Below are 10,917 nucleotides of genomic sequence, written 5' to 3' on the forward strand. Positions count from 1 at the left end.
CGTCCCTTCTTCCGCTATAGCATCCGGGTCCTAAGGCCGTTGTGTTATTGACTCTTGGAGCTGTAATGATTGGTTGATTAATCAATTTGTCAATTAACCTTAAAGAGCTGTGTAATCTTCTCCAAATGAATATTTTATTCTTTATAAATGTTGAATTTCGTCAGCTCATCAACCGACCCCTCAAGCTTTCACTGGAATTAATTACACTAATCAGATGTGTATCAACTGGACACCGCCTCTATATTTATTCTATAATTAGTACCAAATGATATAATTATTTCCAGGGAGCTTCCTAGAAAATCATTCTGAAAATAAAAGATATACTATTCAGACGTGAATATTTACTGGTTTTAAGATCAGATCAGACTTTATTGGTCCCACAGTGAGGAAATTCACTTGTCACAGCAGCTTGCACACACAAGGTGGGGAAGAAATTCATCATAAATAAGAAATATATAGAAAAGAGTCAAGTAGTGGTGGCGCTCCTGTGGTGGCGCTCCTTCTTACATGGAGAGAGTAGCAGTCTATGGCTGAAGGAGCTGTTTACAGTGAGAGGAGTTGTTTATGATGGATGTCAGTGTTGCTAACATCCTCCTCTCCCCCACTTCCTCTATGGAGTCTAGAGGTTTTAGTTATATTTGTAGTATTTGGGAGTTCAAGACTCATTAATGTAATTTAATTGAGAAATAATGAGCTGAGAAATAAATATTAAGAACAATCTTTAGTTGCCCAATTGACAATATCAGAAAATAATGTGCTCATGTGGTGCTCGTATACGATGTCACTTGCAAGGCTGCAACTTCTGTCTGTTTTATCATTGATTATTCTGCAGATTTGTTCTCCATTTCTCCTGGTTTAATAATAATTTAATAATATTTTTTGCTTAAGAAATGACTAAGAATAACTCTTTTTCTGACGATCAACAACTGATGAATCACTTCAGCTTCAGCAGGCACACAATTATTCTTGTTGAATTGAACTGGCTCTTTCTGCAGCGCTGACTGCGCCGTTGTGCTGAAACTTTCAGGTAGTTTTCAGATGGAAATACAAAGTGTGTAGAATCTCTTCTCATACTGGTAACCATCAAACAAGTGTGAGGCCTCCATCACATTTTCCGTTTCTGAAATGTCAAAGAGGAATGAAGAATAGATATAAAGGTCAAGATCCTTGGGGTTATATCCTTATATAATTACTCTGCATGACTGATGTTTATGGCCTTTACCTTCATCCTCTATAGGACTTAAGAGCCCTCCCGATTATGAACACTTATTGCTCTTAATTATAAGCCAGAAAAGCTTAATGAACGTTAGGAAATGTCACTCACGGTGGCCTGAAATTAAAACTGGGAGCTTCCTTGATAAATTCAATTTCAGGAAGAAAACATTTAATCACAGCATGAACACAAAAAATCCTGTTTTCATTAGCAAAATGTTTTTTATGTTCAACAATAATGTATACTGAAGCATAATGAGGAAATCACTTTATTTAGTTATAAACAGAAGCATGATTCTGTGCCTGTCATTGTTTGATTCATGGCAGTAGATACGAGGGCGGATTACATAATCACTGTGTATGTATCATGTCATTACATCATGTCACATAAATCTTTGAGCATCTACAGCACATTGAACTCAAAGGCATAATTAACACAATGATAGAGAGGTCATCAAGTCTCACACTAACAGTTCTGTGATTTTAATGTTTTTGCAGTTTTATTAGACACGAAAGAAGAAGAAGAAGCCGGTGATCCACGTCTCCATGGCTCTTCAGAGACCTGCAGCTGACGTGACACATACAATGTCCATTGTTTATACTGTCTGTGATTTTAGTATGTTTTATACTATACCTTATTCTGACTTTTTAAACATTTCAAATCCGCTTTTCCTTTTAATTTAATACAGACTAGCAACCAAAAACCACGACTGACAGCCTGAGGCCTGAAGAAAAGAAGAACAAATTGAATTTAGATTTGTGATTCAACCCAGGTTGACTGGATTTCACAGGTGTAACTAAACTGACAGAATATCGATGTTCTCCTGCCAATTACTGTGAAACTCCTCTTTTTTCATTATATCCTTTGTGCTTTCATATAGCCTTTGTACTGGATTTAGTCGGGATGAATGGATGCACGGCAGAACATACAACAACAGGACAGAACATACAATATCCATCCTTAATATGCTGTTTATTGAGCTGTTCATGTCAGGTAGAGAAGAAACCGTCTGTTTAGCAGTGTCTCTTTTATGTCTCCTGTGCTTTCCTGTTCTCTACTTCAATAGCAGTCAGTGACACAAAAGGGCTTTGATGTGCACGTCCATCAACCAGCAGCTCAATGAGGAATCATACATACCAAACCACTCTCTGCTCTCGTGTATGTTCATACCTGTCGTCCATGAAGTGATCAGGCCTGGCTTACCCAGGGATACAAACCAGTTGATTAAGTAAAGATCTGAAATGTGAGTCATATATCAGGTGTTTGTGTGTGTGTGTGTGAGGGTTTGGGGAGGATTTGAAGGATAACGTCAGCACTATTCCCTTGTATCCCCCTTATTCCCTTGGATATTGCAAATTAGCTTCTTAATTAGAATATCTAATAGAGGTGAGCAGCAACAGCCAACAGGCATTACAAAGACACGTGAGGAGATTTACAAGAACAAATCTCTTATGTGGTCAGGAACAAATACAGTGTCTGCTTTAATATTGGAATTAAACTAAAATATGATATGATGTTCTGTCTGTGCAGGAATGAAAAGAAGCACAAAGATGAAATATGTCATTTATAATTCATTTATAAACATTTGACTAGTACATAAACCAGGTCAAAAAGGACTAAAAATCACACAACAATCATTACCTGTGCTCATCACATTATTCTCTGAATATAAATAAAGCGTAAAGCAGTTTTTAGATAACACATGTGGCCAAAACACAGGTGATATTATACTGGGTGTGTCTTAAATTAGAGAGTGAAAACACTGGAGAGGCACAATATCAATACAACCTTTACAATTTTTGTACATACAGTTTGATATTTAAGGCAAAACAGGCTATCTGAAGTTAAACAAAGCCATCAGATAAAGACCAAACAGTCAATTTTTAATTTAAAGAACCAATATACTTAAACTTGTACATATTGTATCTCCAGAAAGTACACATGCTCTGCTTTCTATGATGCCTATACTGCCAACAATACACAAAAGATATTTTTCTAAAAACATAAAATGAACTGATGTGGCCTTTGTCTCACACTTGTTCTGAAAAACAGCAGACATATTCAACAGCTGCCATAAAAATAAATATTACAGTACAGATGTACTTACTGTCAAGCTGATTTAGGTTTGGTCCCATTTAATTTCTCTCCTAAGTGGGTAAATATCTGCTAAAATTGCCACACAAAAAATACAGCAGTGCTGGTAACACTTGGTGTCGAAAACATTAGCTAATTAGTCCACTGAATGGAAAAACATCCCACTGAATAGAGTTTTTTTTATTATTATTATTCTGTGAAATTACATGCAAAACACGGCTGCCGTGATTATTCTAGTGGTGGAAAACTGTTTTAACCTCACTGTTGCTCCAAGTGCAACGCTGGTGTTTGTCCATCGTTGCTATAGCTGAGCATGCACGGCTGATTTCATCTAATTTTCACAAACTACAGAACATATCGAACTTAACAAGAGAAAACCATGCAACAGAAATGATGTGCTGAATGTTACATATAGAAATACATGTTTTTATTTTCCTTGGCGTATCGTACTGTGTGAGATGAAGAGGGGGGAAAGCAGACCATTATATAATAAATATGACTCCTACGAACACACGAATGCAACACTTGAAAATGGCAACATGTGAAAGCTACATACTGTCCTGGTGATGCAGATAGATCTGAATACATACAGACCACACAGTAAGGTATGGGTATTGCTATTTCAGCTCCTCTTTGAATTACAAATTTAGCAGCATTTACCAGTTTACAGAGTGTACGTGTTCAACATCATGAGCGGGTGGCAGTCATGATGTTAGATAATGTTCCGGTTCACTCACAAATAACTTAAAACTGTGGTTTGAATAAAAAACTACAAGCAGAGGGCGAGTGTGTTTTTCATGTGTTGAGGTGTTTGTTTTTCTTTCTATGGCACGGTAGCCATGTTGAGGGTGTCAGCGTGGATGTCCGGTATGGTCCTCTCTGGTCTGAGACACACCGCCAACCTCTGCAGAAGAGGATAGAGGAGGTTAATTTGAAGAAAAATGTGTAAGGAAGTTTGTGTTTTTAATATCTTGTACATTTTTCCTCCACCATCTCATCATCCACTGACCTGTTTGAGAGATCCAGGAGTCCACACCAGCTTGTAAACCATGTAGATGGGGATCCACATGAAGGATGAGAAGCCGATGATGTATCCCACTGTGATGCTCCAGTCAGGGTACTTATATTCAAACAGCGTGAGAGGCGGTGCTTTCAGCAGGGAGCTCACTATAATGTACTGAGATGAGTTGGGACACATTTCCATATTTAATATTTTAGATGTTACCTTTATTACATTAGACATAACATTGAGGAAGGGTAATATATCTCTCACATGTCCGCACATAGATAAAGGAAGCAGTGTAATGATGCAAAATGTCAACAGGAAGACAACCAGAGATGCAAATAAGAGACAAAGATATTAAACTGTACGTAGACGATGGAAACTGACATTTGCCCAAGCAAGTGTGGAGCAATATATTTCACATAGAGGAGGTTTAATCTAAAGAAGGGGGTCAGCTGTTACCGCTGCCTTCAAAGGCCACTTCTCCAGTCGTCTTTTTGATGTTACACTAAGCTTTGTTTTGTCTTGGTCCACTACCGCCTATTGATCTCAGGATAACTTAAATGGATGACGCTTATTTGATCTTTTTAAAGGGATTACATGTTAAAATATTGAATCTTACTGCTAGAAATGCTGGGCTGATGGCAACCCAGCACACCCTCCAGAATAATCCTGGAGCTTTGCCCAGCATGGCTTGGACATCGTTGCAAAATCTGTTGATACCTGAAAGTAACAACAACAACAAAAAAAGTGAGTCACTTACAGTGTTTGTGTTTCACGTGATAACAACATATTTAATCCTGAGGGTCATCGGTTTCAATACCAGTCAGTCAAGAATAATCTCTTGTTTACCGTAGAACCAGGAAACCGCGATGGCCTCGAGGAAACCCACAGCTATAATGGAGCATCCTACTCCGAACTCCTCCAGCAGCTTCACCACATATGCACCACCCTGTCAGTAACATTTTACATCCATCATCACACATTTTTCTCCATATATCTAAACATTAGAACAAACATAGGCGTTTAAACTCTCATTTAAAATGTGAAAAAACTTACATTTGTAAGGGTGCTTAGAGAGCCCAAAAAGCAAACAACCACCAAGCACAGAACAACAAGTTCCCGTCTGTGATAGAGATGATCAGGGTATTCATCCAACACAGCAGTGATGATCGCCTCCAGGCCACCAAACTGAAACACACAGAGGAAGTTTAAAATATACAGATTCTATATATTTTAATCTGCATATGCTATTGAATTGATCTGGGTGCTTTATGACGATGATGGCTACAACAATTCATCTGGACATACATTTGAATAATTTAAATTAATGAGGAAACACGGATAAAATATTCGTGTAAGAAATCGATAAATGTTGACTACTTTCTTATCAAAACGTTTATTTTATATTAGAAACTTCAGATATGTTGGTTAATTTGTTCCACAGTGATACATGAAGTGACTCTGTGGCTTTCATGTACTAAAGAGTTCACGGTTCATACCGTGCTGTCCAGTCCCAGCGTGATCATCATCACAAAAAAGATGATTGCAAAAAAGGTTGAGCCTGTCATGTTTGCAATGGCTTCTGGGTAGGTGATGAAGAGTAAACTTGGTCCTGGAAACATGAAAATATTCATTCATAAAGAGATTTGTTCTTTATTTTTCACAATTTTTAAATATAAAACTAATTCGCCAACCTTTATCCTTGGCTACATCCTCCACCTTCACGTTCCTCATCTCTGCCATGTATCCCAGCACTGTGAAGATGACGAACCCCGACACAAAGCTGGTCAGACAGTTCACCAAACTGGTAACAATAGCGTCACTATTGAGGAAGAAAATAAAACCCTGTTCATGGACAGCAGCAGGCAGCATTGTCATTCATATTCTTCTTTACACCTAATTTTTCATTTCTTCTCCGACGTTCTTCACTGACCCTTCTGACCTTTGTTTAATGGGATCCTTTATATTTTCTCTCCAGCTTTGTGCTTGACACTCATAGCTGGCAACCATAGACTTCTTGCAACAATACTAATGAGGAATACTCTCATAAAGGATGTCTGCTGTGTGTTCATTAGAGATATAAAACTCTCTCACCAAACGTGTAGCAAATGGAAACAGTCTTGGAGTAATTACCAAGTTTTGGTAATGGAAAATCTTCTTTCCCAACTGCCTCGCGACATTACTCCTCTTAAGTATTTTTGAACCAGAGTTGGCAGTTTTGTCAGGTACTTTGCAATCGAAATATTGTTTTATTGAAATATGTTTGATGGAGTCAAGGAGTGGAGGCATCCAGTTTCTTTCATAATCTGGGTGCTTACTGGGGTTTTCTCAGATGCCACTCTGCTCCACTAATCACATCAACCACTGGCAGTGTATTATTCAGTTTCTCCTGTGTCCTCCTGTGTCATTGTCTCCACCATCTTATTGAATTCATGAGCAATAAATTCCCTCTAATGCTAAAAAGAGTTTTGACCACGCACCGTGCACTAAAGTCATTTAGCTAAACCGTTAAATTCGGCAGGAGGTGTGATTTCTTGTCATACAGAGCGCAAAGAGTGTGTACAAAGGTCTTAAGCCGTTTTATCCGGAGCCTCAGCCTCTACTTGTGAAGCTGTGTTAAAGCCACAGATGTGGGCTCACATGACTCAGTGAGTCTCAGTTCTTACCGATAGCAGTTATTTGTGAAAGGGTTATAGCTGGAGAGCGCCAGGAGCACCCCGAACCCAGGCCCCAGAGAGAAGAATATCTGAGCAGCAGCATCCACCCACACCTGGAAAAGACGTAAAGAGAGACAGAAATAGATATTTAACTATCTGTGGCTGTTAACTGTGCAAGTTCTGGTATACTGTAGGTTGCTACAGGCATATAACACCATAAAAATACAGCTGTTAGGATTTCTTACACAGATTAGAACCAGTTTTAGTGATTTAATGTCACCCTCCAAATTAAATTATAGTATTTTCAATTCATTTTCATTTGCAACTTCATTTTCACTCTCTTGTGTTCAGTATTTAATTTACCGAGCAGCGAGGTTTCGTGTCAGTCGTATAGAAATCTAGTTGGTGCACAGCTGTAAGCAGGGAGATCTGAAGAGGAGCATGCATTCGGCATTAAAAAGAAGAGGGCAGCGTTGGATATTGGTGAGTGAGACAGAAAGGGAGGCCTTTGTTAATGGGCAGAAAATCTAAACCAATTATGCATCTCATTATCCTTCTCTGTGGCTTATTTATGCATCTCATTTCATCTCATCCATATTCCTTTCCAACTAAAGCACTCACACATGTTTAGCAAACAACGGCAGTGATGAGCCGGAGAGGAAGATGAGGACGTTTTATAGATCTATGAAAAAATATAGGCTGATTCTCAAGGGACCAGTAGGTAGAAAATAAATGAAGGTACATATTAAACTACTACGTGTGATTTTAATACATCGGTCCAGCAAGTTAAATACAAATCAGGGACTCCTATTCATATCCTGCAGAGTTAAAGTGCTTTTGGAAAGTTTTATATAATTAAATAGAGCAAATCATCCCATTTTTATTAACCATAAATATATACTCTGAGACACATGATGAACAAAAGAGAGGAGTATCTTTTAAGATGTGGCTGCAAAAACATATTTGTCCGAATAAATACAAGTATTAGGTCAAATTCGACATGAAAAAATGGCATTTAAACCAAAAACAGAAAGAATAAGTAACATATATGTACTAAAGTTTATTATTATAATTATTTCTTTCTTTTCTTTTCTTAAGATCACTCTACACATTGGTTGAGGCACCTTTCATTTACTGAAACGCAGTTGCTTTTAAACTGATGAGATTCTCAAACATATGAGGCATGACCATGTTTTAACTCTTGCAGTAACGTGAATTTTATCCTTTTCGGACAGACCAGCTAACAAACCAACTTTGCAGAACTCACACTGGTCTCCAGCAGCTTCCCCCACTGAGGTTTTAGGTAAAAGACAACACCTTTCCAGGCTCCCGGCAGAGTGGCGCCTCGGATTAGAAGGATAAAAAGCACTATGTAGGGCAAGGTGGCAGTCACCCACACTACCTGGTGTGAGAAAAAGAGATAAATCAAGATGGGCAAACTAGTGATCATAGATATGTGATTAAATTAAAGAAGATACGCAGCAATGTGTTACCTTCCCTGAAGTCTTCACGCCTTTCCACAGGCTGAAATATACGATGGTGAAAATGAGAAAAAGGCAGAGCATCAACTGCCAGCGAAGACCCCCGACATTTCTCAGCCCTGACGACTTGTGGATCTCAAGAACGTTCCTCCTGCAAATAATAAAACATTTTCCAAACATCACTAGCTGACGATATTTGTGTAGAGTATTACTGTAAAGCTATTTATACATGTGGTTTCTGTTACTCACACTTACATGCACTTACGTGTAAAATTCCTCTGCCGGAGACTTGGAGGAATTCGTCCAGGTGACGTTGTTCATGTCAAAATAGTTGGTGCAGTCAGGGGTATTCCACACATTGTCGCAGTTTGTCCAAGGCAAGATGCTGGAGAAGGAGGAGTAGAAGTAGAAGAGGGCCCAGGCGATGATGGTGTTGTAGTAGAAGGAGACATAGAGAGTGATGATACAAATGGCGTATCCTATACCTGAAACAGAAGAGAAGTATAGATGATTTTGAGTCACCGATTTCATCCGAATATCTGCTGTGTGAGGTCTTACCTTTGAAAATGGGACAGATGTGTTTCCATATGGAAATGGCTCCGGTTCTGTGAAACTGTCCCAGTGCCAGCTCCATGTAAAAGAGTGGCACGCCACCAAAGATGGCCATCAAAATGTAGGGAATGAGAAAAGCACCTGCAAAGAGACGCATGAGGGTTACAGGGCTTTTACATGAAGGCTGTGACAAAGTGAGCATATGCTTTTAATTTGTAATGTCTAATGTGTTTTTAGTGTACTATCTTATATTGTTTTGATGATTTGATGTTCCTCTTTGTAAAGTGTCTTTGAGTACCTTGAAAAGCGCTTTTAAATCAAATGTATTATTATTATTATTAAGAAAATATAATTCGGAGGACTTGAATCTGAATTAAAAAAATTAAATTTGTTGATTTACATCTGTTCAGTGAGATACTGTGTAAATTGTGGTTTACATCATATTTTAGCTCAGCCACCCCCTCAAATCATCCTTCACACTACTCCCATCGTAGGTCGTAGATACAGATCCCCGGCCTGTAAACGGACACGCAGCGGCAGGAGTTTTGTCCCTTTGGTTAGAGCATCTCTTAACAAAACACCCTGATGACTGTCAAGTGCCGAGAGCTATGTGTATGGAAAAACATGTGCTGTATTTGTGTATTTGTGTGAGGCTTTGTGGCAACAAATTTCCTTATAGGGAGAATAAAGCATCTATGAATATGTCTAAATGGGGGATTCACAAGGATCTAAATCTTGATTTGATTAAATCATGAATGAGAACATGTCATTAAGGCTATGACTCATTTGAAACACTTATAATCCAACACAAAATTATGAAAAGAAACACCTATATAATCTTCTTTTAGTTCTATTTTTAATCTTCTATTTTTCAGCAACAATTAGTTTTTTGTTTTTTAAATCTTGTCTTAATGCCTTTTTATGTTGTCTGTGCAGCACTTTGAACAGCCTCGTTTTGAGATGTCAAATAAACTGTCTGCCGACACTATTCCCAACAGTAAACATAAATCTGTGCAGAAATCTAGATATGCAGATATTCAATAAAAATAAACATTTTTCTGTCATAAAAAAACGCCTGTATTGATTTCTCCTGAGGAATTTACAAAGCTCCTGTGTTTTAAAGATTATTGATAAAACCAGAAAGTGAAAGTAAAACATAAAGACTAAGTCATAAGAAAAGTGTAAAAAAGTTTTTATTGAAGGATACAGATGTGCACTTCAGCACCATGGACAGTCTCTTCTGCCAGATGCGGAGCTTCAGCCTCTTTGAAGCCATTTCGAGCACAAATTCTGAGTTTTAATCGACTTAAAGACACTTAAAATATACTTAGTGTTTGCCAAGTGGCTCCACACATAATATATGAAGTTACACAATCCTAACTTGTCAAATAAGGTTGAATAATCCACTTACCGCCCCCGTTCTGATAACATATGTACGGAAATCTCCAAACATTTCCCAGGTCCACCGCAAAGCCAATGACAGACAAGAGAAAATCCATCTTTTTGCTCCATTTGTCCCTGGAGTCCGTCTGTGTGATGACCGTCACCGGGACGTTGTTGGAGCTGTAGCCGGGGTTCGGAGAGCCGTGGTGGGTCAGACTGCCGGGCATGACTGCTGAGTCCTGTCGGGACATGGGACTGGGAAAAGTCAGTCAGAGGACCAGAGAGGACCGGAGAGGAGGACGTTTCTCCTCTAATGATGACAGGGCCGAGTGGGAGGAGTTGATGGAGCTGCAGCAGACACTTGGGGATACCTGATGTTGTTTACTTTTTACTGACAGCACACTCTCACCTTAAATAACCTGATCTAAAGGTCTCACGTGTTGATCAATATCATTGCTCATTTTGATTTCACACACTCAGAGTATGTGACAGATTATTGAACTGGACTTTCAGGTGTTTAACAGGAGGCCT

The 10,917-nt window shown here is 38.6% G+C and overlaps 1 protein-coding gene across 1 annotated transcript; it reads right to left on the reverse strand.

The window, feature by feature from the left end:
• Positions 1-3,710: 3,710 nt before the first annotated feature.
• Positions 3,711-10,626, reverse strand: slc6a4b (solute carrier family 6 member 4b). Its single transcript, XM_019274477.2, has 13 exons — positions 10,415-10,626; positions 9,010-9,144; positions 8,717-8,936; positions 8,464-8,602; positions 8,238-8,372; positions 6,980-7,083; positions 6,008-6,135; positions 5,813-5,925; positions 5,370-5,501; positions 5,163-5,262; positions 4,933-5,033; positions 4,317-4,484; positions 3,711-4,211 (listed from the first exon to the last, which is right to left on the reverse strand). Exons 1-13 carry the CDS (start codon positions 10,611-10,613, stop codon positions 4,131-4,133), a joined length of 1,755 nt encoding a protein of 584 aa, XP_019130022.2. The 5' UTR covers positions 10,614-10,626; the 3' UTR covers positions 3,711-4,130.
• Between the last annotated feature and the right edge of the window lie 291 nt (positions 10,627-10,917).

Source organism: Larimichthys crocea, chromosome III, assembly GCF_000972845.2.
Source record: "Larimichthys crocea isolate SSNF chromosome III, L_crocea_2.0, whole genome shotgun sequence".
Lineage (NCBI taxonomy): Eukaryota > Metazoa > Chordata > Actinopteri > Sciaenidae > Larimichthys > Larimichthys crocea.